This window comes from Apus apus, chromosome 4 (genome assembly GCF_020740795.1).
Source record: "Apus apus isolate bApuApu2 chromosome 4, bApuApu2.pri.cur, whole genome shotgun sequence".
Taxonomy (NCBI): Eukaryota; Metazoa; Chordata; class Aves; order Apodiformes; family Apodidae; genus Apus; species Apus apus.
The window spans coordinates 97,685,481-97,712,310 of NC_067285.1; the positions used below are offsets into that span (position 1 = coordinate 97,685,481).

Below are 26,830 nucleotides of genomic sequence, written 5' to 3' on the forward strand. Positions count from 1 at the left end.
ACAAGCCCAACTGTTTCATTGTCTAGTGGAGTCTGACTATTCAGAGTGCCAGTTTCCCCAGGGGTATTTGCCCTAACTTTAAGTGATCTGGAAGAAAGATGAAGGACGGTGCTACTCTACTTTTCTGAGCTGTCCAGTAAGCCTCCTTGTGACACAGATCAGCAAAGCAGGCTTTTCTGGGAGGTTTCTGTCCTACTTGCAGGATCGGGTTTCATGCAGACATCCCTGGTGCAACACCCTATGTTTACAGTAGCTGTGTCAATTTAAAAATCACACTTGTTTATAAAAAGTCCTGCTTCTTTTGCTGAAAATATTATTTAACTATTTCAGTATGTTTACTCTGTAGTTTGTACTACTATTTTTATTTGTTTTTCTTGTTTCTAAGGATACCAGAACCAGTGGGGAGATTTTATTTCTTAATAAGAGAATGTACATGCAAATCACAGAAATCTTCATTAGGTACTCATGTCAGAAATAATATTTGAAACAATTACTGCTCCTTTTTAAACAGTTGTAATTTCTGTCAGTGTCCTCAGTGCCCTAGTTCTATAGGTCACCAGCAATACTTTGTTCACTGTCTCCTAGTAGACCTTTGAGAACTGATGAATTATGCATTCTTTAGAAAATACCAGCTGGTGTTTTTATGCCTGTTTTAATTTTTTTTTTTTTTTTTTCATTTAAAAAGAATTCTTAGGAGGGTTCTTTTCTTAAAAGTAAATAAAGCCAGCCAGATAGAAAAGCTGTTCTGTTGCAGCCTGTTACAAAAAAGATATGGAAACTTTTGCAAAAAAGGCCATAGTTGGAAAGTTGCTGTGTGAATCTGGAGCGTTCTTCCCTGTTAGTGGCAAGGAATTCTAATTAATTTTCAATTTCTGACATAAATTTGTACTATTTGAGTAACGTTAGATTCATTGGATGTCTGTGGGCTTTTTAAAAGGAATTAAAATGGAATAATTTCCTTGCTACTGCTTCTTTCAGTATGTAATATGTCATCGTATTGCTATTATTGCTCTTTTAATTCCTGTTAGATAAAGTGAGAATTATTGGTCTTCCTGAAAGTATTGGTAGTCCCCTGTATTAAAAATTCTGGTATACCTAATTATGTCAATATATGTTCAAGACTAGAAATGAAAATACTTTCTAAGCAAATAACTTTCTGCTCTATTATCGTACTGTTTCAATTCTACTTCCCAGTCTTTAACAATTGACACTGGCTCTAGTGTTTCCCTCCCAAGGCTGTCTCTATCTTTTTACAAGCTACCTACTCTATCCCTACTACAGTTCTTGTGCTCTAGTTTGCTAAACCATTGCTTTGTCTTTTAACTCATTTCTAAAACCCACATCTCATCCATTTTACTTCCTTTACATGGATCAATAGTGTACGTTATTTTATCATTTTCTGTATTGGTTCAAAAAGTGGAAAAGCTTGAGGACCTGTACATTACTGACTTAGATTGCTAAGTATTTGCTTACACTCTTTTGTAGTTACAGAACTTGCACACAAGAATTGGCATTCATGCATTCTGCCCTCCACAGTAAGAGTGATTAATCACAGTTTGATGACTATCAGTACAGAACACAAAGCAAATGGCTTTGTGCATCCATCTTCTCGAATGGGGATTTTTGTCAAAAGCATTAAGGATCTGTTCCATCGAGTTAAAATCACACCATATTCTATGTGAAACAAGAGCGACAATGAATAATTTATTACATTCAGATATTTCTTGGGATTAAATTCCACAAATGAAAAGGACTGCAAATTGAACAGCTTACTGTCACTCATATCTTGCTTCCATAGTTTTAAACAATAATCAAGTTGTTTTTTCCACCTAGCTATTAGGCATCTAGTAACCTTCACAGAAATTATTTTGTACTTTGTGCATGAACAAATAAGGGACATAATAAGAAATGGAGTACTACCTCTCCTGCTTGGATTTACTTTAGACCAGAAAAAATGAAGTGTTTTTTCAAACAGAAAGTGAGAATTATATGCCACAGGCTATATATATATATGTGTTTTATTTTTTTTTTAAGAAATTGCTATGGATTTATATAAATGTTTGTAATATTTATTTGTTTGGGTCTTAATTAGAAAATGTATTGCTTAAAATGTGAAAATCAAAAAATACATAGTCATTCTGGATTTGTCAGTATGACCTAGGTATTTTTATGTGTAAGAATCCACAATGAGTTTTGTTATTTCTCAACTTTATTGTTTCTGCCTTATTTACATTGTCTGGGAGTTATTGCCGAGTCTCTATATTTCACACTTCAAAGACTTAACTGTGGATTCTAGTCTGAAATGGCATGTTGTGAGCACTCTGAAGAAACAATGTGAAGTTAAATTTCTTTGAATTTCTTTAAAATGTGGCTTCTTGGTGCTCCACTGGGGAACAAAGAATTTGAAGAAGTCTTGAGGAACTCCAAAGGAATTTCAGTTCATCCTTGGCAACAGTTTCCAGCTGTGCCCAAGATGGCCGAGATCCCCGTGTGAAGGGGCTCTCACAAGAGAAGAGAGCATGAGGAAAGTTGACATACTATCATAATAAAAAATTCCAAGGGATTTTATTTAATTGCAGTCAACTGTGGAAGTGATCTGGAAAAGAAAACTACAAAAACCCAAAACCTATCAGAGCCTTCTTGATAAGAAAATAGCAAGTAGATTTGCTTGCCTTCAGACCTGCTGAAAACCAGTACCCAGTGGGACAATTTGTTGCAGTATGGCAAAAGTGTAGTTTGTCAGGATCCCTGCAGAATCTCTCTGAGCTGAAAAGATTTGCCCTGGCAAGAACTCCCAGATCAATAATCATTTTTCTAATGGGATTTTGCAAGTAAATTATTTTAGTAGTGATAGGACCTTTGGGACAGAGGGTTTCTCTACTGGAAGCTTGCTCCTTGTTGCTTCCTGTGTGCTAGGATTACTATACCCAGTGATCTCCTGCCTACTCTTATCTCTGCCACATTGATTCACTCATAAATTGAAGTTCTTTAGTTGCTCCTTTCAACACAAGCTGGTAGGTGTTATTGCATATGGTTACTTTACTCTGGCTTAGCTTAAAATTTTGAACACTAAATGGAAAAAAACCCCAACATTTAGCAATAGGGAATGAAAGAGACATAGGGACTTTATGCATAGCAAACAAGTTACAACTGATTTATACCAGGATCCCTCAAGTTCAAAAGTCAGATGTATTTCTGATAGACACCAAGTAAGCAGGAGATCAATGAGATACAGTAACCTCTTCAACAAACTGTGACTTGTTTGGAAACAACTGACTGAAAGTACAAGCATTAGGACCCAGAGAGCTGCAATCCCGGTTCTTCCTTTCTGTCAGGCTCAATTTAAGAGTTTGTTCCAGGTAGCTCATGACAGACCACTGCAAAGGCTCTTTGGCTGAAGTTAAAATCAAGCCCTTCATACAATTCAGTAGCTGCCACTAGTCTTTCTTTTGGTTTTGTTTTTTTTTTCCTAGTAATTGTTTTGAGTTTTTTAAAAATATGTTATTTATGAACGTTCTGTATGGGATTATTGCCTAAGGATCAGAGTCAGTTTGATTTATTGCAGGAGGTATCATGTGAATGTAAATTAATGTTTTTTTCCTCCTGCACATATTGGACCTAAGCGACCAGTAGATAGATGAGGAGCCACTGATAAAAGCAGAAATAAAAGACAAATAAAATACAAAGCAATGCATGCTTTAAATGCTTTTATTTGTGTCGCTCACTGGTATGAGTAAAAAGAATGGAAATCTTAGCTAGAAATTCAGAGAAATGGGTGATGAAAAGCTGAGATCATCAAGGCAACAAGGGGAGACATCAATCTGATATAAAAGGGAACTAACCTATATGAATTACATGTAGTTAAATTGTGGAGAGTTACCACAAGGCGAAAAGGGAATATTGCTGCTGGAGGAGGGACATAAACAGAAGTTTAAGAGATATGTTTATCCAATCTAGAGAGCAGTAAGCAATAAGTTTTTGTCAGGGCACTACATTTATGTTGAGGCAAGAGAGTTATCTTAGTAGCAGATTTATAACAGAACTCAAGAAATACTCACTACAACTAGGAATGTAATAAATACACAACAAGGGAGGACTGTAATATGGAGGTTATAAGGAGAGATGGAAGCTGCAGGCAAAAGAGAAGACATTGAGCACTAGCAACTGAAAAGCCCTGCAACCACAGAAAACAACACATTTTAATAGTTACAAAATCAGGAGGATGTAATCAAACATCCCCACCTGTTGCAGCAGTTAATTTCTTTCATCTTGCAGCCTGAATTGCCACAGGGAACGCTTGTAATCAGCATGCTGAAGTCAGTGTTTTTGTGTGTTAAGTGTTGGTTCATAGGGAAAAAGAGCTTTTAAAGGCTGCCTAAAAAGAAAGGTTTAAAATCTTATTCAGTAAGTGACCTTTAGTATGTGTTTCAGTGTTGTTACTTCTTTAGGTTCTTTGCAATGGTTAGTAAAATGTGTCAGGATGGAAAGCCAGTGAGCAGCTGAAATTCTTCCTCTGTTTTTGTGCAAAGGTTTCGAAGTTCCTTTATATGCTACATTTCATATCTCCTTGTCTGAGCAACTAATTTTATTAGGATTTTTTGGCTGGTGAAAACAAAAGGACTTTGCTCAATGTTGTAATTTCATAGGAAAAAAAAAAGAGAAATTGATTTCTGGAGCTTTTTTGCATATCTCTTGCATGTATTAGATAAATCCCATTGTTATGAGAGTGTTTATTCATCTAACGTTTCTCAAGTTGTTGCTAGTTAATTTCATAGCTTTGCTGTACATGATATCCTTCAGCTGAAATAAAATAGCAGCTTTTCAAAACCCTCATGTGAAAAATAAATGCAATGGCTAATCTCAGAAAGTAGTTTGGGATACCTCAACTTCTTGTGCAAGGATTACCAGGAAAACATTTTTTTGCCTTCCTTTGTCTTTCTTTAATACTAAATAAAATTCTGCACCTACCCCAAGCTTTGTGATGTGGAAAATGAGATCATGGTTCAGCCCTATGAAAACTTTGGCAGCAACACAGGTCTAAGCAGCTCCTGCTTTCCCAGGTTGACCAGTCATTCTCATCCCACCTCAATGCACCACTGCCTCAGGCTTGCAGATAAAATAATTTGCAGAGATGTGCTGTCAGCTGCATCAGGAGATTGAGCCAGGTTTGCAAAGGAAGGGGCTGTTGTTAAGCATTGTGATCCTGTGATGGGAATCAGTGTCAAGGAAGAGAGAATTTGTCAGGGACTTTTAGCTCAGGGAGTCATGGTCTGCCATTGCATCATAGATTTTGTTTTACTAAGGGGAAGAAATTTTGCATTTTTTTTGACTTTGTAAATTATTTAAGCATTGTCTCCAAATTATGCAAATGCATCCTGCTATTTTACATATTTGCAAATATGTGACTCCTGAATTTTAATAAGCCTTTAAACTATGCATGAAATTTTTAACAGTTTTTATATTCACCACTGCTAAAGAGATTTTGTTCCTTCAAAGTGGCTACTTTAATTATGACTTTTAGAACACTACTGAAAAAGTGACAGTTTTTAAATGGTGCTGTCCAAATCGTTAATTCTTAAACCTATCTGAGATTAATTATAGTCTCAGAATGCAATTGCAGTCAAGAAGGACTAGAGGAACAAGTAGGTATTCTACATTTTGGCACAAGGTCATGTTTCTGTAACAAGTTACACACCGGTCCTTACATAGAATGGGGTTTACAACAATATATTTGTTACTCCCAGCCAGCCTCATCGCAGATCCATCACACTTACCCAGCCTCTACTTATGCACATACTAGATATTTTGAATTAACTTAGTGCTTATTAAGACTGCTCTCTATTGTGTGCATAGAAGTGGTTTTCAAGCTGTAACTGTACACTCAGTTCTAAAATCTACAATAGTAGCTGCATCATTCTTAAGGAAACAAGAACACTTTTAAAATAAATTACTGCTCTTACTACTTTGTTAGTAGGAAAGCTGCATTGTAGCTAATTACACTAAGTAATTTATAATAACTTGGTACCAAAGAAATATAAATATCATGTTATGCTTGGTTTTAATGGTAGCTGACCAACAGGAAGGACTGATACTCCTATTTCTTCTTTGTAGTATTTTTAATTAATGGCACTATTTTTGGTTTCTTTAAATCTCTTTGCAAAAGAGAAAAGTGTATTCTTCATTACTCTGTTGTGCCTGTCTTGTTCAAAACTGGTTGTTTCATGGAAGGGGATACAGATATTCAGTGGAAAATAGAGTACTTTACCTCACAACTGGCTTAATGACAGAAAATTATCAGTGTTTAAGAAGGTCTTGATGCCTTCTGTACAAAGGAGGTATAATGACACTGTCACTCCAAATCAAAATTACCTTTATGCAAACCACCAAAATTTGCAGGAAAATATTGCCATTCTGAGTATGGAATATAAAACTTAAGCTCCAGACAAATCCTTCTGAACTCTGTGGAAAATTTACTTTTGACTTTGACAGCAGGCTTGGAAGTGACCTACTCCTCAATGATCTAGGTCAGAGCTGACTCACCTGGGGCTAGTTGAGCAGAATGGAAAAGTGTGCACTGGTTTCAATTTCACCATTTTGTGAAAATTCTCTGAGCTTTCAGTGAGACATCTTTCCTAAGAACTAAATTCATATAGAGCATTTAAAAAACACATTACAGTAACAGCCTAGAGCACTGCAGATGAATTATTTCCACTCAAAATCACTGGATAACAGTGTGAACACTATGAAGGTCTGTTCCACAAATTATTCATTGGAAGTATCTTTCTGGTATTCTCTAACTCTCCTAATGAGTATGAAAAAACTTTTCTCTAGAAAGTACAGACATACTTGTTAAGGGGAAACATAGGCAGTTGTCTCCCAGCAGCCAGCACAAAACGCATGGACTGTGACCTGTGGTCCCACTCCAGTCACCAGCACTCCACGCTTCACTCACACTGGATGTCCCAGGTGCTGTTTTCAGGACACACACCGCTCCCAGTCCAGTAGCTGGGGCTGGAATCCTTATCCGCTCCAGTGGGTGGCACAGAGGCACCTGCTCCCCTGCTCTGATTCCAGCCCTTTGGCAAATGTAAGCATATTTGAGTCCAGTGTTGTATGTGTTTACACACACCATAAACACAGTTTAGATAAGAAGCTAAAAATTGAGGTAATCAATATTTGAAAGGTCTCTCAACGTTTTAAATATCTACCTAATTACTTTTTCATTCTAATCCTTACCTCCTACTTAATGTTTTTACTTTTTATCTCTTTCCTTTCTCTACTGAACTCTTGTTTTTTCATTCTAGCTCATCTTCTATCACCTATTTGATTTTTATCTGTCACTCACTTTTAATAAGCAAATCTTGTCTTCAGCTGCTCTCTCCAGTCTTTTTACACAGTATTTTTTCCTCTCTGCTTTCATATTCAGCAGCACAGGCACTGTGTATCTCTGGTTTTTAGTCTCCTGGTTGGAACTGACTGTTCATATGCAGAAGCTGTTTGGTGTTAAGTTGATTCAGCATTTTTATTTCAATTCTAAAACCTCTTTGAGTAATACTAAATTAGGAATCTCATTAAGAATAGCATACAACTATTTTATGGCTCAGGATAGTAAAAAAGCCTGACTTGAAACTGTTGTACTAGACAGATTTGGTTTTTGTTTTGTTCTTTTGGTGGTTTTGGTCTCTTTTTCTTTCTTAATTTCTCTTGACCATCCACTACACTCTTCTTCAAATATTGCTTTCCTTTCAACTGGTCTCTTCTCTAACTCAAAAGCCTCTTCTTCCTAATCTGTTTCCTTCCTAGATCCCCAAAGGATAACTTAATTTCTGTTGGTGTAACTTGTGTGACCGTTTGTATATATTACAGTTAGTTAAAAACTTTTATACTCTTCTCATACACAACAAAAGGAGAAAAAATGAAAGAAGCTGCATGGTTGATAGTAGCAATCAAACAAATTTGGTTCATTGAGCATTCTCTCTTATTGCCACATAGTTCATTTCAAGTGAGATTTTTCCAAAAGAAGGAAGTCATCTGGTATAAATATGTTTCCTGTTTTAGGAGACCAACTTAATTTTACACATGCTTTAGGAATGTGTGTGAGAGTATATTAAGAGATACTAAATTAACAAAGTGGCATTGAAAAAGTACTACATTTTCAAGCTTTGCACTGAACAAACTCATTGCAATTTTCATGTTTACACTCCTTGAGATGTTTATAACAGTTTTTGATAATGTTTGTATTAAACATTTGCATAGAAACTGTTCACGACATAAGCAGTTTTTCAGGTGTAAGAGCTTTATACATGTCATGGAAGGTATGGTCTGAAAAATAAAGCCATTATTTGAGGAATGTAATAAAGACTGTAAGGACAATCTCTCTGTTTTGTATTTTGTATACTTTGACAGTTCTCTATTTCTTCTTTCCTGTGGTATTAGCTTTTTCCTCTCTTCATTTTCCTTTTCCGTTTACCCACTCCACAAATACCTAACTGTAGTTACTGTCTTGGACAGGATCACTTGTTCTTTGTCCTTAATTTTCAATCCAGGTCCAAGTACTATTGGCCTCCAGACTTCCCAACTGACTCTGACCTCTAATTTACTGGTAGAGAAGTGTGACTACCACCTCCTGATGTGCACCTGCCATTGGGAGGCTGATTTAAAACAGTATGTACAAGGGAATTTAAAGCAAAGGAAAGCAATCTGACTCTTGAACGACTGTTTCAAGGTAGTCCCTAAAACGCTAGCATCCATTTCTTCAGCTCATAACCTTCATGGCTTCTCCTTGTAGCAAATCTGATGTGATTTATAGGGCTTTAGTTGTCTATGAAGCTGACAGGTATATTTTGCAACATAAAACAGAAAGTTAGGGGCAGTAGAGGAAGAATCACTAAAATTACATGTGTACAGAATAGTGAGCTTGACAACAGTGTTTTTCTGGTTTGGCAAAACAAGTTCATGATCTGTTGAGTGGCCTACTGACAACTCACACAGTTCCTCAGCAGGTGTTTCCAAAGAACTGAGGCTGAGACTTATAAATATTTATGTTGTACATAGTTTTATTTGATTCCCAGAGTCACTACACAGGAGAAACACATACTCTGATTTGGCTCTCTTCCACAAGTTCTGAACTATGAATATGAAATCTGCACTTCATTTTATCTCCCTTGCCTCTCCATCTGTGCTGAACCATTAAAAGTTTTGTGGGGCTGCCAGCCCTTAAGGCCCTGGGAGAAATTAGATCATACAGCCAAAATTGAGCTTAAACCATTATGCCAAGAAAACACGTAATTTTTTTTTTAATTATTTTTTTTTTTTAATTTACTTTCAGAATCTATGTCACATCCTACCAAAATTTTAGATTTAGGAATGTGACCTATGAAGCTTGGCTTTCAGGTCTTATACTAACCCACTTCCAAGAAGATCACATCCATAATTAATACAACATAGTCACTTTTCTGTTTTCCTGGGAAGACTTCAAATCCTGTGGGTGAACAAAATCCAAATTCCAGCACAGGAACTTAGCTGTACTGCCAAAGCATTGGGTTGTAAATGCTGCTGAGTAAAAGCTTTTCGCATTACTTTTCTCTTTCATTAACAGCGAAGGAAGAATTTGTAGGGATGATTGTTTCTAGTTTTTGAACTTCCTATTAAATAGGGTGATTACCTGTCCCAATAGGTCTTTTAAGCACTGGGATGTCAGTGCCTCCTATGTTGACACCCAAATACCACTACAAAAAGACAACAATGAGCTGGAAGGCAAGGCAGGAGAGTGTTTCTTTGAACAGAGGGCAGTTGATACTGGCAAGAAAGGTGGGATAGGCTTCTGGTGCAAGGGCAGCCACAGCACAGTTCTGATTTATTGGCTAAAAAGTAGCCTACCTACCCTCACTTTCATGCTGATTACAGAGAATTTGAAAAGAAATTAATCACACTTAAAAAGAGAGATATATTTAGCCCTGAAAACATGCAAAAATCCCTTGGCATGATTTTGTCTTCTGGAGTAGTCTCACCTGTCACTGTAACAACAGGGCACTACATAACGTCTGCTGTCTTTCAGAAGCAGGGATCATACATCTGAAATAAGTAAATATATAAAAGTTCTTATAATATAGGAATAGACATATATTATTAGGAATATGTGGTCATTTGTAAATCACTTATAATTTATAAATAATAATTTTATATTCTAATGCATCAATTTTCCTTATCTTTTAAAGTCTGTTGGGACAGACATAATATTAAAATTAATATTTTTATTTGGTGGGAGGAAACATTATTCTTCTTTGTGTATTATTGTTAACTATCAGTGTCAGATCTGCATCAACTGGTCAACATTGTGATCTTGGAGTGACTAAGTCACACACATAACAACAAGCTGGATGCTTTTGGCCAAATAGGATTATTTGAAGTACCAGTTCAGAAAACAGTTGTACTGAGCATGTGTATGCATGGTACTGTCCATATTGAACTTTTATTAATAACATTGTGGTTTTACAGTTTTGTAGTTTAAATATCTGTAAATCAGAGGTTTAAGCCATTGATGCATTTATCAGTTGCAACTTCAAATATAAAGCATGTTGAATAGCAGTCACTCCTAAAGCATGCCTGGTATGCTCGGTACCTGTATGCAGCACATGTATCAGCACAGCAGTATTTAGATATGAGAATACATAAGCCATGCTCCAGTTACGGAATGTTTTGTGAAGCCTGAGCACCTCTTGGGATGATTGCCCACAATTCCGGGTGGTGCCATACCGAGATGAGTTCTAGGACACTCCCATAGTGAATTCTGGGGAAAAGTGTGTCTCACAGTTTAATTTGCATTGGAGAGGAACAAATTATTAAACCCAAGAGCAAGCAGCACCCATTAACTAACCTGAATTTGAAGAACCTTCAGACTTAACTTAGAGGAATTTGTGGCTGATTGGGTGAGGAATAACACCTACAAAATCTCTGGTCAACCAATTATTAAAAAAATATCAGGAGGAGTTGAGAAAATACAGCTTCTTCAGAATATCTGTTTGCAGGCTAAGAATTACAACTATGCTATTCTTCATTTTTTCATGAACAGCCATTTTGGAGAGTGGTAATACAACAAGAATATCTTATTATACAATAAATTTTAATCCCTTAGATTAATTAACTTCTTAATAGCCACAGCTTTTTCTTCAACCTGTTTCAAACTGAGCAAATAGCTACAGAATTCACGGAAATTCTTACAATATTTCTTCTTACTTAACATTTCTAGTGTTTCCACATATATTAAACACTGACCCGGCATAGGCCCAGTGTGCTACAAGTTTTCTATGTATTAAGTCGTCCTTTTTACTCTCAAAAATCACATTGAAAGCTCCAGTACTGATCAGGAGGTCATGACTGCGGGCTGCGACAGATGCAGAATAATCTGACTGCTGCCACTGGGAGCAAAAATCTTCCATGTTGCTTCCTTGTACTGTGAGAAGATATAACAATTCCTTCACCTCTGCCCTGATCTTACTGTCAACACTTTAAATTAGCTGCCAGAAGAGAGTACAAAAATTATACTGTCCTCCCAAATTACTCCTCTGATATTGCTTTCTCTTATGTATTTAATTTTATTTTTGACCTTGATCATGCCACTGCAAAGCCCATATTGCTTGCACTGAATTTCATGAGCTTTTGTGTGAGCATAGAAGTAGCAAAACTGCTTATTTACTCAAGGCTTTGAGCTTCAAACCCTTTGAAAATAATGCATCCCTTTTTGCAAAGCACTGCATACATCTTCAGTAATTACATAGGTCCTCAACCTATGTCAAAGGTGGAGGACCTATGTAATTACCTAAGTAATACATGGACAATAAACCTTTGCAAATGCTAGCTCAAAATAAAGTAGATATTTCTAGAGCATGTCTATGCTGAAAGAATTCCTAATAAAGAAAATAATATTTGGGATAAACAAATGTCGTTTTTGTTCAGATATCTATAGTACAGGCATAAAAGTATAGTGTTATGCTGCAAACACTGCCACCTGAGAGCACAAAGTATCTGTTTAAAGGGTAGTTTTTGTACTCAAACTAAAAATATGAAGTTTGAAATACCTGTCAGGTCACAGATTGTCTTTTATTTTATGCATTTATCTGCACAGTGTTTCTGAATTGAGCTGGTGGTTAAGTGCTACAGATAAGAAATCTTATTATTTGTGTTAAAGGGTTTTTACATTTGCAGAGATGGTCATTTAGGTCCATCTGACCTTGTGCTGAAACTGGATTGTTTCATCCATTCACCAGAGCTGAACTTCTTGCAAAGGCAGAATTTGCCTGGTAATGGTTGATTTTTTAAGACTGTGGTTCATCTTTTCTGGTTTTCCCCATTTCTTTTATTTAATTTCCTTCAATGTTTTACTCATATATAAACTGAGAAATATTTTTTCTTTCATTTACAAAATGTAATCTCCTTAAAGCTTCCTCACCTTCTCTTTCTGTTCCCAAATGCAAGTACACACTTTCTCAAGCTCCACTTAGTGCTACAGATGGGAGGTTCCCATTCTGCCTGGTTTGGTGACGGAGAGGAAATTGCTCTACGTCGTATCCCTGCCAGTATTCAGCACAAATGCAGTAGCAGGGATTATACTGATGACTGTGCTGCTAATACAGCAGCTGTCAGTTGTGTCTTTCATTTCTTGCCTCAACTGTTTTGCTTTCTTGCTGTCATAACAAGAGCCATCTCAGAGCAGCATTTGTGTTTGAGTGCATGCAGTTGAGATGGAGAGTGCAGGAGTTGCATAATGTCCAAACTGAGCTGTGCCTTTCTCAGGAACGTAAATCATTTCCTCAGCTGTTATATAGATGTTAAGTCTGTCATTTGTAGCAAATATTCATCCAGGAGATGCTTGCTTATATCACCCATTTTGTGTTAAATTGTTAATTAGACTCACAGGCAGTTACTCTGATGATTTCCTTCATGGTAAATAAAAGTAATACTGTTCACCTGCTTTATGGCACATGAACATTAACCATTCAGCCACATCATTATTTAAAGATGAAAATATAAATAATACTTATTTCTATATGTATATAGAATGCCAAATATTAAAGAAAAGGGAGTCTGGCTACACATCATGGTTGATATTTTAATACTCAGAAAAGGCAAAAGTACCAGGTTGGTTTTCACATTTGCTGAATTAATTGTAAGGGAAAACTCAGTCCTGGAACTAGAAGACTGTCAAAAAGGACAACAAAAGGTACCTTTGAGATTTTATTTAGTTTTGGTTCTATTTTTAATATTAAACTTCAAAATCAAATAAACTTTAAACTATTTAAAAATGTACAGACACCCTTATCCTGTGTTGTTTCAAATACATAATCTGATACTTCTCTGATAGATGTTTTTAAGTGGGTTATAAGAACATAAGTGGGTTATAACAACCTTACAAGAGATGAACTCATACAGAAAAAAACCCAAAAATGCCACACCCCTTTATTGGAAAGCTACAATGACAAAACAATTTTGTTGTCCTGTTCAGAAATTCTAGTTGCCCTTTGCAATTCAGGATGGCTGCCATCTCCTTGGCCTTTTCCCAGTCAGGATTCTGCTATAGTGGTGAACTCTGCAGCATGTATAGAAATTGTTCTCAAGCCTATGTTAACAGTCCTGATAATGTATTTTTTAGGTTTCCTCTACGCTCAGAACAGTACCAAACGCAGCATTAAAGAGCGACTTATGAAGCTCTTGCCCTGCTCGGCTGCCAAAACGACATCTCCTGTTACTCAAAGCAAGTTTTATTTTTCATTTGATTTTATTTTTTTTTTAGGTTTGCATGCTTCAAAAGTTATACTTTCATTAACTGCTCATTTGAGACACAATATATCTGCTGAAGTAATTGTGTGCTCTGTTGAGGTTTAAAATCAAGTGATGAACAGATTAGTGGGCCGGTAAGAGATTTGCCCATGCAGAGCAGGGTGGCACAATAACAGTGCCAGGGTCTGCCATGTAGAGAGCTGCTGGGTTGGCACTTGTGCTCTGCAAGCAGGCTGAAAATTGATTCACTGGTCAGATTAAATACCTGCTCTCAATGTATTTGAAATGTGGTATATTTTTGTGTACATCTGTCTGTGTGTGCTTGCTCTCCCCTTCACAGGATAGTATCAGCAATACTGGTCTGGGACAAAAGGGTTGATCCTGCAGGTTTTGACTATATAACATCGAATGATTTAGGGAACAGGACTTCAAGTTTGTATCTGAGAGAAAAATAATAATGAAATTGAAGAAAAGTCTGTGAATGGGGAAATAATGAAATAGCACGCTGTCTCTACCATTAATGGCTGGATATGCTGTGAGGAAAAAAAATCTCTCCAGGGCAGCTGACATAAAAGTAGGGGGGAAAAGAGAATGGGTGAAAAGAGGAGGGGGGGAAAAGAGGGGATGAAAAGAGGAGGGGGGGAAAAGAGGGGGTGAAAAGAGAAGGGGGAAAAAGGGAGAGGGGATCCATACACAGATATATTCCTACACTTAGATTAATTATAGTAATAACAGATTAATTAAGAGATTAATTATAGAAATAACACTAATGTCTTCCTATATAAATCAGCTACTATAACTCATTTTAAAATATCCCTGTGGGCCTAATTCAGTCTATATTAATTTGGCTTAATTCTAGGCGAAAGTCTGGGCACCTAAAATTAGAAACTGAGTGGTCCCTGTGCAGCCTGTATACTGTTAAAGCATATAGATCAATATAAGGTAAAAAAATGCCCCCAAGAACAGTTCCCTATGTCCAGTGAATACAGGACAACCTAAGACAACTTGGCTATAAACACAGGTTCCAATTAAGTGCCTAGAATTCATGGATAATGACAGGTTTTCTTTTTGCTATCCCACTTCACTATCTTTCATATGCGTGTCTGTAAAGAAGACTGAGGTACTTGCTTTCCCTTCTAAGTATTTGAGATGTCAAGCATGAAAAGGACTAAAGATGTGGATGCAAAGTGATTGTTTTTCATGGTGGCTTCAGCTGATGTGTTTTACTTGAAAACAGGATAGCTTAAGAAGGTCAATTATTGTCACACCTGATAGTAATCATTACATAGGAGCTGGTTTCAGCTACCTAGCCTGAGTAATATTCCCTGAGACTATAAAAGGAATCATAGAATCACAGAATGACTTGAGTAGGAAGAGATCTTTAAAATAATCTATTCTAACACCACCTAACCTGACCTTCAAAACTTCAAATGATGGGACATAGAGTAGAAAAAGGACTTAAAACAGAAGGTATGATCTCTTTGTTTAAAGTTTGTTGAAGAGCAGCACATCCTTATTCCTTGCACATATCTGTGCAAGCTTTTTGTCTGCATATTTGACACAAAAATATTTATATCTTGCAAATGCACTTTTTTTTTTTCTAGAAGTGTTTTATAAAACAGAAGTCAAAATAAAACTTAGATTAAATGTTTCATATCTGAGAACTAAATAGCAATAAAAGATGCATTCAGCATTTTTCTTTGTACTTTTGTTAATACTGAAGTGCTATATTAAGTAAGAATGTTATATTAAATGAAAATATTGTATGAAATAAGAATGTCATTGGAGATACACATTGTTATTATCCCATTTTGACAAAATGTGCCATTTGATTTCTGCTAGCATTAAAGAAGCGACACCATAATATGCTAGGAACAAAGTTAGCACTATGTACAGTAACAACCACATCATGTGAAATCCTTAGAAATTTTAAGGGGAATATTTTTAAAGCAAGTAATTTTTTTGAAATATACATAGCCTGAATTGCACTCCTGTACCTAACTTCCACCAATATGTGTAGATAAAGGTTACCTGAATAAATAAAATCTTATTTCAGCATTCCCAATGAATAAGACATGTCACAGAATGCCTTTTCTTCTTTGTGTGCTTTAGCTTACCAAGTTTAAACTTAAATCCTTTCTTCCTTAGCTAAATTAATGTGCTAGAGTTAGAACTATGCTCAAGAATGGTTTCAGAAATGTGTGTTCATGCAGTAATTAAATAGATAGTGGAGCTATAATTTGGAGTTTGTGCAGGCAAATACATGTGCACAATTTTTACAGATATGAACTGAGCCCTGCCTTTGGACCTGCTTCTTCAGCTGCCGTTATTTGAAGTGTGTGTCTGCTTTTTGCATTGCTTTTACCATTTTGTTCTTTAATCAACAATGAAAGGTTTAAAGTATAGCTCATGTGGCAAATACATTAAAACCTGTCTTTAGTATTTAGGTAGAAGAAAGCTATTCGTTAATGACATCAGTAAGAATATTTTCTTTAACACAGCAGAGTGAATATCACAGAATTGTCAGAGTTGGAAGTGACCTCTAGAGATCATCTAGTCCAACTCGCCTGCTAAGGCAGGATCCCCTAAAGCACATTACTCAGAGCTGCATCCAGGCAGGTCCTGAATATCTCCAGAGAAGGGGACTCCACAACCTCCCTGGGCAACCTGTTCCAGTGTTTTGTCACCTCCATAATAAAGAAGTTTTTTCTTATATTTAAATGGAACTTCCTGTGTTCCAGCTTGTGCCCTTTACCCCTTGTCCTGCCAGTGGGAACTACTGCAAAAAGTCTGGTTCCATCCTCCTTGCGTCCACACTCTTGATACTTATAGGCATTAATAAGTTAAATATGAACTTGTTTCTGTTTTTCAGTTCACATGTTTGCTTTTAATGAAAGAAAAAAGCTCTCAACTTTCTTAGGCTGAAGAAACTAGTTTTTAATGAATGACATATAAATCATTAATGTTTAGAAATAGATATATTTTAACACATTTTCGCTGTATATTTTAAAGCCATAGCCATAAATAAGAAGAAAAAAATTAAAACCTGTAAGCAGCTCATGAATGTTATAGTATTTTAATAAGCATTTTTGGCACATTTAGGAAGTTTACGGTGATCTTAATTTTTTACTATTTATATCTATAACATACTACAGAAATGGATTGTGAAAAAAGTGTTGTACTGAACCTCTTCATTAAGAGAAAGACAACACTATCACCATCCTGCAGTCTTCTACATTCTCATCAAGTCATTAAAACACAATAAAAACTTCATTACTAAGGACGTTCCAAAGATTGTGCTCAGCATCGCATTGTCTGGCTTTTGTCTCTAGCCTCACGTTTTTTATCTGTATTCATTTAGCTTCTAGAAAAGCTTGTGAATGTCTCTCTAGGCAGCCAGGTGTTCCAAAAATAAATGCTTAGAGAGCTCATTTCCAGTTAAGTCCCTTTCTGTTTAAACAATAGCCCTTTTATAGCCCGTATAACTCTTGGCATATAAAACCACAATTGACTTTTCAACAATATTTATTCTCAGGTTGATTCTTTTGCCAATTTAGTATAAGCACCTAGTGTAACACAGTTGACAAAAAGAAAATGGCTGCATGGCATTGTCATAGAAGCTTTAGTGACTATATAAAGAATATAAAGATTAATCCCTTAAAACATAATAGAAAAGTTTTAGAAACTGTGTAAAAACAAAACAAACCCTGCACATTCTTACGCAGGATTAAAATGAGACTCAAGGCTACACCTTCCATAGATTAGTAAGATTTAACTCTGGAACCACTTTATTCCTATTTCATTTATATAGGCAGGATTCTCAAGACTTTCTCTTTGCACCTCAGTGTGTCTTTTTAAAAGAAGAGAGCTGAAATGTTCTTATCTTAGGAGTTCAGATGCTAGTTCTTTAAAACCATTATCAAAGATCAGAAGGTCAATGCCAAGTTGGAGGTGTGTCAGTAGCATTTAGATTGGAAGTTTTCACAACTATGGTAGTGATCTATGAGTAATATGAGATAATCTATAAGGAAAATTGGAAGAGATACATAATATAGTTTGTCCATAAGTCGATACAGTGGACATTCTGAGATAAGAGTGTGGTAGACACTGAGGTAATCTTCCTGAGATGACTGCTAACAGCAACATCTCGGTTGAAAAGACAAGGCCCTACAATTTTGTGAAGATTTATTCTAGTAGTTTATATATTATGATTATATCTATTTAAAGGTTGATAATTTTTTGTTCAGCAGAACTATATCTTCTGATGCCAGACTTCTTCCAAGCAGCTGGAAGTTACTATTGCTGCATTGTAACAGAACAAAAATATATGAAGATACAAGAATAATGCTTTTTTAAATGGAGTGTCCTAATATTTTGCTCTCATGAAAATAAAACTGAATGAAAATTTATTTTAAGAAAACTGATTAATTAAAATACAGAACTTCAACATTGTACAAGTGACAATTAGCATGTTCTCTCAAGGTGCATTTCTGTAGTTGGTATAACTCTTAAACCAGAATAAGGCAATGATTTGATTAAATTGGTCTGGAGTACTACATAAGCTATGTGTAATACTAAGCGTACTTAAAAATGGGTGCACACATTCTTAGGTCTGATCAGATATATGGCTATGTATAGTTTCTTTAGCTATTTTTTTCAAACTTTCACATTTAAAACTCTACCTGGAAAAAAAAAAACAAACCACATTGCTAATTCTCCTTTTTTAGGGCTGCATTTAGGCTGCATCAGCTGTAAGCCTTGAATGTGCATATCCATATTCTTATTCACCTAATGGTGAGGTCACTAAAATCATCATGTTCCCCACTTAAGCTGCTCACCATGAATAATTGTCTTGCCCTGAAGGGTTTGTTATACCACATTCAGAGTCAGGTCTGCTGTTGAGTGTGCAACATCATCTCACACACTTTCCAAAGCACAACTTCACAAAAGCATACCTTCACATTAAAAGGAGAACACTGAAAATCCCAGTATGATACAGTGAATTCACATCTATTAACTAACCAAAAGAAAATTTTCTGTAGCCACTACATTTTTTATAAAATTGTTTTCTGTGGTCAGAGTCATAGAAACAGAAAAGTCATACTGAAGGTACTTGGGCTTTCCAGTTTATTTCTATTTGTCCTGATGTGGTAATATCCAGACTGCTGGGTCATCATTGCTATTCCCTGCAGCCACAGAAGCAGAAAAATGCTCTTGCCCTGTGAGTTTAAAATAAACACATCATTTGCCTTTAAAGCTGCAAAAGCTGTTCTTTAAGAGAATGCCACTTAACTACCTTTTTTTTTCTGCAAAGGTTAGATAATTCTACATCTTGTATTTCTTGTTGAGCTTTCCTTCGCTGTCTCTTGTATTCTGCAGACACTGTAGAAGATGAAATGGAAATGGCCACAGTACGACATAGACCTGAAGCTCTTGAACTGCTGGAAGCACAGAGTAAATTCACAAAGAAGGAACTTCAGATCCTATATAGAGGTTTCAAAAACGTAAGCACTTCCTTTTTGAATTTACCATCTGTTTACAGGGTAGGCTACTGCAATCTCTGCAGTGTAAGAATGACTGGCAGTGGAGCTCATGGAATTTGGTTGGTAAATACTGTATGCCTGGTCAGGTGAGGAAACGATCGCTCTGCAACAGCTGGGCTATTTAATTACCAAAGATGCAGACAAATTTTAAAGTATCCAGAAGATAATAATTTTACTTTAATATAGGAAGATTTTGTTAAAGGACAGATTTACAATTTTGTTGAGGTGGTTTTTTTTTTGTCTGAAGATGTAATAATGGGAGAAAATGTGAGTCCTGAATAGTTTGTTCAGTAAGGGAAAAGATTTTTACTTTTGTGTTCCCAGTAGCTATCACAAGAACCAATTGGCTTAAATTGCACTGGAGGAATTTTTTGTTAGGTGAACACCAGCAGATGACTTCTTCAGTCCTTCCTAGCTCTATAAATCTATAAACTTATTAGATCCCTTTATCAGGAGTCAGCAGTCACAATTTTTTGTGATTTATGTGCTCTATTGGCAGGCTCAAAGTTTTTAGTTGAGTGCAGTCTGTCTCCTTTTCCAATGTGTACTTGCTGTCTTGTGCTGGGCTTGGTGTTGGCATTTGAGGCACCCATGGTTAGTACAGTAGAGAAATAAGACACAGAGATTTTAGTAAGTAGTATTAAAATCTGGTTGTATACCAGAAGAGCTACTCTTGGTTTTATCAATACTTTATATTTTAAAAGCTGTTTTCTTTAAAAAAAACAAACAAACATGTTTTTTCCTCAGTTTTATTCTACTGTATTTCACGTAATTAACACTCCTGTGGGGTATTACGTGCAATTTACATTGGACAAAAACCACTTCATATTAAAAGAAAAAAAATAATCATAGCTATTGCTTGCAAATAATTACTGTGTAATGTTACTCCCTTAGTTAGTTGAGAATACTGCAACTGTACAAGTGTGAAGTCTTCTGCTGAGCTGAAGGTAAAGATAAATTTAGTTGCATTTATCACTTTAACCCTTACAAAAGGGCCTACTTCTTGCCCTTTCAATTTACTCCTCAAATGAAATTGTGTAATGAAGTATGATAGTGCAAAAGCTAAATGAAGTTCAGCTATGGAATCAAAGAGAATATTCTCAATATCTTGTACCTGAAGAAGCGTAAATCTTGCAGAATTCTTATATGTCGTGCATTTTGTAAAGAAGGCAAGCCATGCAGAGGGGAGTTCTAAAACTACATATTTATTGAAAACTTACAATGCAAGTAAAATAGAGTCACTTAATGTGCCCTGTTGATATATCATCCTCAGTTCCAGAAGGTATATAATGCTGTCATGTCAGTGATTAGTAGTGATTGCCCTTAAAAGCTTTTCATTTCCTCATGGTACCAGAGAACATTCCCCTGCTAATGAGAATATTCCCTAGGCATTGCAAATTATGAAGTAATGTCCCTAGTTATGTAAGGCATAAAAGCATAGAGGGGATAAAATAAGCTGTCTGTTTCTCTAAGAATAATTTTTTTTAGGGTCTCAGAAATGAAGGAACTTGACAATTCTCTGCATGGCATGAACTATAGAAAAAAAGAATACCTTATAAGGAAGACTTTTAATTGATTACGATTTTACCATTTTTTTAAAAAGAGGAATTCCAGCTCTTTGTATGCTTTTGTTTTCTTAGATGCAAGTTCTACTTAGATCAAAGGAGTGTCAATAGTAATACATGGTAATGCATCTTTATTCAGGTGTTTCATTTTCTTATCAATACATGAGAATTCAAGACGTGTGTATAAGAGAAGGCTCAGGGGGATCTCATAAATGTTTGTTTTGATGTGTATCAATAACTGCAGGAAGGGTGTAAAGAAGAGAGCACCAGTTTTTTTCAGTGGTGCCCAGTGGCAGGACAAGTGGCAATGAACACCAACACGAGGAAATACTGTTTCACTGTGAGATGACCAAATGCTGGCACAGGTTGTCTAGGGAGGTTGTGGAGGCACCCATCCATACAATGTTCCAGGGCAACATGCTTTAGGTGTCCCTGCTTGAGCTTGGGTGTGGGACCAGGTGACCTCCAAATGTCCCCACCAACCCCAACCATTCTGTGAGCCTGTGGTATTCTCTTTAATCATTCCACTAGAAAGGCAAGTCCACTGAAAATATTAATGAAATACACAGGCACACATCTTTACCGCCACACCACTAAAACTTCTGCATATCCTACCTCTGTGCTTCTTGGTTTTTACCGGATGTTTGCCTGTTGTCTATGTTTAGGCAGTTGTTCTATCACTCAATGACCACCTCCCAACCCAAGAAGGGAAATCAGGAACAAGAAAAGAGGGAGACCCATGGGTTGAAACTAAACCAGATTAAATAAAATAAATAATAAATGTAATAAATAATAAAATAGTAAAGAACTACTATTAATCCCAATACTAATACAAAATAAAAAGTTATACTCAGTCCAAGCACTGGCTGTGAGCCATGCACTCCCAGCAGTGAATGCTGGGTGTCAAGCACTGTGAGCACCACAGCTCCAGCAGGAGTGTGATGGTCACAGCAAATGGGACAGCAGGCCTTGGGGGCAGCATGATGGACTAGAGCCTCCAGGCATGGTGGCCGTTGAAAAAGAGCAGCATCCCCAGCAAAATTCCCAATCTACAGTGAGGGTGATGCTTATGGCATGGAATACTTCTGTTGGCCAGCTTGGGTCAGCTGCCCTGGGTTTTGCTCCTCTGTGCCCTAGCACCTGGCTGACTTGAAGCTGCTAAAGATCTTGATCACTATGGAAACCCACATACCATGGCTGACCATGAACTAAAGCAAAGTGTCTTCTCATCTTAGTTCTCACAGAATCAGGTGCTGCAGTCTTCTCTCAAATTGCAGCTTCCCTGAGCTGAAAATTGATTCTATAACTCTCTCCCAGCAAAACCAGAAACCCTGTCTTGCTATCTTTTCAACAATTTAACTATATAATGCAAGGTAAATTAAGGCATTCATTTAAGTTGCTGTAGCTCTGCTGACTTTATGGTCCTGTTAGACTAAATTTACAGCATCCTGCAGCACAGTAGCATCAGCATTGCACTGTGTACTAGCAAAAGAGCTGTAGTGCGGTCTGGGGTCCTAAAGGCAATGCAGCTAGTATCTGCTGGCACAGTTATTCATAGAACCATAGAATGGTTTGGGTTGGAAGGGACCTTGAAGATCATCTAGATCTAACTCCTCTGCATGGGCAGGGACACCTCCCACTAGATCAGGTTGCTCACAGCCTGATCCAGACTGGCCTTATTACGTGTTCTCTGGTTAATTCAACAGAATTCCGCCCTATATATGGATTTTTGCTAGTCCATACTTGTGTCACCAATGAACTATAGAATATCTATTGGATTTGGTCACTTGATATTTGGAATCAACACTCAGTGGTTAAGCTGCAGGAGTTTAACCATATCAGTTAAACTACTTACTGCTTGCTAGTCCAGGAGTGAATGTTGGTTTCAGGCAGCATTTTCCCATCTATAAATCCACAGATTTGCTATCTTTTTAAAGAAGGAACAGACAGCAACTCTATCCTTATATAGAGCCTAAAAATCTGGAGTTAGCTGTGATACTACCAGAACATAATATCTGTATCTGTTTAGTACCTGTAATAGTGCAAATATTAATAACCTTAATGAACTTAGGCTTAGGCTTTAGAATGGACAAGACTGCATACCTACTATGCTGATAGTTTAAAGCCAACTTTTATTTCTGAATTTTTTTTTTTAATCTCTATAATATAATACTTAATGCTCTAGGTGTTTTATAAACTAATGAAGAAGTGGATTTTTTTTCTGTTTATTTTCAACAGCCTTTCTAGTATACACATTTTTTCATCTCTCTTTTTGCAAGCATGGCAGGAAGAAACAGACCCCAGACACGATAAAAAAAACACACAATTGATGAAACAGAGAAAAGCAGTACTCAGTCCCTTTGCCTCAGTATCCTGTTTTCAGGGGTTGCCAGGTAAGGGAAAGAGTCTAAGAATAAGGGAAAATTAGAGTGATAATTCTACTAACATACTGTGCTGTCTCCTGGTACTCTGCTAATGAAATAATCCCTGTGCTGAGAGTTATACCTGCATCTTCATATTTCTCCATACTTTAACCAAATTTTCTTCCATAACCATGATAATTACCTTCTGAACCTATCAGGGTATTTCAACATCCACAGTACCCTGTGGGAAATTAGCTCCATATCTTAATTATCCCTTCTGTGAAAAAGAATTCATTTTTATGTCAAACCTGCTGCCTTCTATTTTAATATCTATAGCATTTCTGCTATTAGAAAATGAACAATCATTAACATTACTTCTCCAAGATATTTGCTGATTTATACAGCTCTAGCACATTTCCTACTTAGTCCTTCATTTTCTTAACTGAAAAGTTTTTGTCTATATAATCTTAGTCCAGCTGCTTGTCTAGCTCTAGGATCTGTTCTGAGATAGGGATGAGTAGAACTTCTCACAGCTTACATCCAGTTATTTATTATTTTTTTACTTCAAATTACTTACATATGGTTATGACTGCTGATGAGAAAGCACCAGGTACTCTCGTATTTCTGTTGGTAATTACAAAGTTTTATTTTTTATGTGGGTTTTACTTAAAAATAAAAAGGTAAATCTTTAAAGATATTTTAATCAATATTATTTTCCTGTGTAGGTAAAGTACATGCCAAATGCAGCAAAAAGTAATAGACTGAAGGAGCACAGTGTCTCAGCATCTCTGTCCATACATACACACCTGAAAGCTTTAGAAAGTCTCAGATCACACCATAGTGTAGCTGACGCCCTAGGAAGCAAAAAGTAGAGTATAACCACAGAGAAAGCCCTAAGACTATTGAAATGTCCATAGTGACAATGGCTGTTTTGATAGGAGTAAAGGTCAATATTTAAAATACAAGAGGAGATACACTAAAGAAAAGATAAGGACATGGGTTAAGCACCTTCAGATGACCTAGAAACTATTATAAAGGAAAGCATCAAGAGAAAACTTTTGCCTATATTTGGTAATTTACTGATTTTAAAGCTTCTGTGCTATCATTGAAAGATGAGTTTACTGGAACATAAGCCCCACCCAGGCTCAAAAGGTTGTCTCCAGCACTATAGTTCTACAATGTTCCTGCACTCTTGTTGATGAATTGTTGCTCAGCTGCCACCACAGTGGGACCTTTCCTTTTTGTATTTGGCTTTGTGTCATCCCATTTCTTGGAAATTGAAATTGTGATTGCAGCAGTCGTTAACCTTTCAAACCAATGGCTCTGTGGCAGGCCAAGTACAAGTAGTACTTCATAATAAATTGCACAGACTTTCAAGCATGCACTCAACATGTGGTCTTTCTTTCTCTTTTGTCCATTGATAGGTCTCTTGCAGTTTTAAAAATATCCCCGTGCTATGGCGCATTTCCATTTTAAAAATACTTAGATAGTGCTTTTGCTGCACAAAAGATGCTCCTGTGCTGAACTTAAATGTTAATGATCTTTTAATTTCGTTGATTATTCTCCTCAAAAATTCTGTTGAACTTTGTTTTGGGAAACTACTAGACTTTCCCAGAAAAATGAAAGGATTTTTTATGAACATTGATCTTACCAAGCTGTGTATCAAAGCAAGTATAAATTGATGTTATGCATGCATAAAAAAGTTTCTGGATGCATACTATAGATTTAAATAGGCAGCTCCATTCTTGTTCAATTTATTGCGAAAACAAAATTTCTAAGATACCTTTTCCCTATTGCTATTAGCAAATGAAGCAAACAATGACAGTAAGATAATGTTGCAGCTCCAAGATTGGTTTCCCATCACACTACCTATCCATGTAAAAATATATTTCTGCATAACTCAAAATATGCTAATTTATTCAAAGATTTTTCTATTTCGATTATGGTTTGATGGAAGCATTTTATTACTGTATGTTCCATTTATGAGTCTCAGTGAAAGTTTAATGAAAGCTCGTTTTATAGGTTATAAAGCTCATTTATTGATTGTCTAGAGTATTTGAGTTTTGCATGATAAAATACAACAATTTTCATTGTCCTTTTCTGGAAAATTTCTTCCCTTTTGCTTGTTCTTCTGTTTAGGCTCTTATAGGGAAAAAAAAAAAGTGAAAGTCCTTGCTTTATCCAGTGAAGTGTATTTTCAATCTAATTAGTAGGAAATAAAAACATATGGTTTATGTCATGTAGAGTTAAAATCATAGAATCATTGGAAGGGACCTTAAAGATCATCAAGTTCCAAACCCCCTGCCATGAGCAGGGAACCCCACCACTAGACCAGGTTACACAAAACCTTGTCCAATCTGGCCTTAAAAACCTCCAGGGATGGGGCATCAACAACCTCCCTGGGCAACCCATTTCAGTTCCTTACCACCCTCATAGTGAAGAATTTCTTCCTAATATCTAACCTAAATCTCCCCTCTCTCAGTTTAAAGCCATTACCCCTTGTCCTATCACTACCTTCTCTGATGAAAAGCCCTTCCCCAGCTTTCTTGTAGGTCCCCTTCAAGTACTAGAAGGCCACTATAAGGTCTTCCTGGAGCCTTCTCCAGGCTGAACAGCCCCAACTCCCTCAGCCTGTCTTCATAGCAGAGGTGCTCCAGCCTTCTGATCATCTTGGTGGCCCTTCTCTGGATTCTTTCCAACAGGTCCATATCTTTCTTGTGCTGAGGGCCCCAGAACTGTACACAGTATTCCAGGTGGGGTCTCACCACAGCAGAGTAGAGGGGCAGAATCACCTCTCTGGCCACACTTCTTTTGGTGCAGCCCAAGGATGCAGTTGCTCTCTGGGCTGCAAGCGGACACTGGCAGCTCAAATCGAGCTTCTCATCTACTACCACCCCCACATCCTTTTCCTCAGGACTGCTCTCTAGAGGAATTTATCCATCTAAGGTGTATCTACATTCCCAAATCTAAGAATAGTCATAGGATATTTTTTTAAGTTGGACTGGATAACTTTCAGAGGTCTCTTCTGGTGAACAGTTCCATCAGTTTGTAATCTGAACTGCCCACATTCAGATTAAATAAGTAATTAATATACAGGTTTAGTTTATTGTTTGAAACTAATTGCTGCTCTGTATTGTGCACAAAAGCCCAATCTCTTCAACATCTCAAGAAATGTACAGTGGATTTTCACATCCTTAGCTGGAAGAAGTCTCTAGAAAAACTGCATAAATATTTACTGTGGAAATTCAGGTTGATCTTTTATATGCTTTTATATCTAGGTAATGTTGGCACTTTGACATTAAAAATAATTTGGGATCGCTGGGACACAGAATCTTATGTCATCATTTGTTTTAGTGGACAGGGAAATAAAATTTAAAGTTTTGATGCTGATCTTCAAATGCCAGTTCTAGACCTCATAAATAAGTGTTCGTATTATGTTGTATAAGCTCTCTAAAATTATCTGTGCTAGACCCAGTAGTAAATTTAAACTTAAATTTAGCACTGCCTCTCATTACATTGACTGTAGAAATAATTTCTCTCCACCAGCAATGTTTTATTTAATGATGAAGATTAAGGTTATGTA

General features: G+C 36.5%; 1 protein-coding gene across 13 annotated transcripts in view; it reads left to right on the forward strand.

The window, feature by feature from the left end:
• KCNIP4 (potassium voltage-gated channel interacting protein 4) overlaps positions 1-26,830 on the forward strand; it is a 430,537-nt gene that overhangs the window by 369,243 nt on the left and 34,464 nt on the right. For 8 of the 13 annotated variants that reach the window (XM_051619893.1, XM_051619887.1, XM_051619894.1 and 5 more), the window contains one exon: positions 19,156-19,280. In XM_051619893.1, the coding sequence (XP_051475853.1) occupies positions 19,156-19,280 (125 nt within the window). Of the gene's footprint in view, positions 1-13,648; positions 13,751-19,155; positions 19,281-26,830 lie in introns of all 13 variants that reach the window. The other 5 variants (XM_051619882.1, XM_051619883.1, XM_051619886.1 and 2 more) reach the window with 1 other exon arrangement.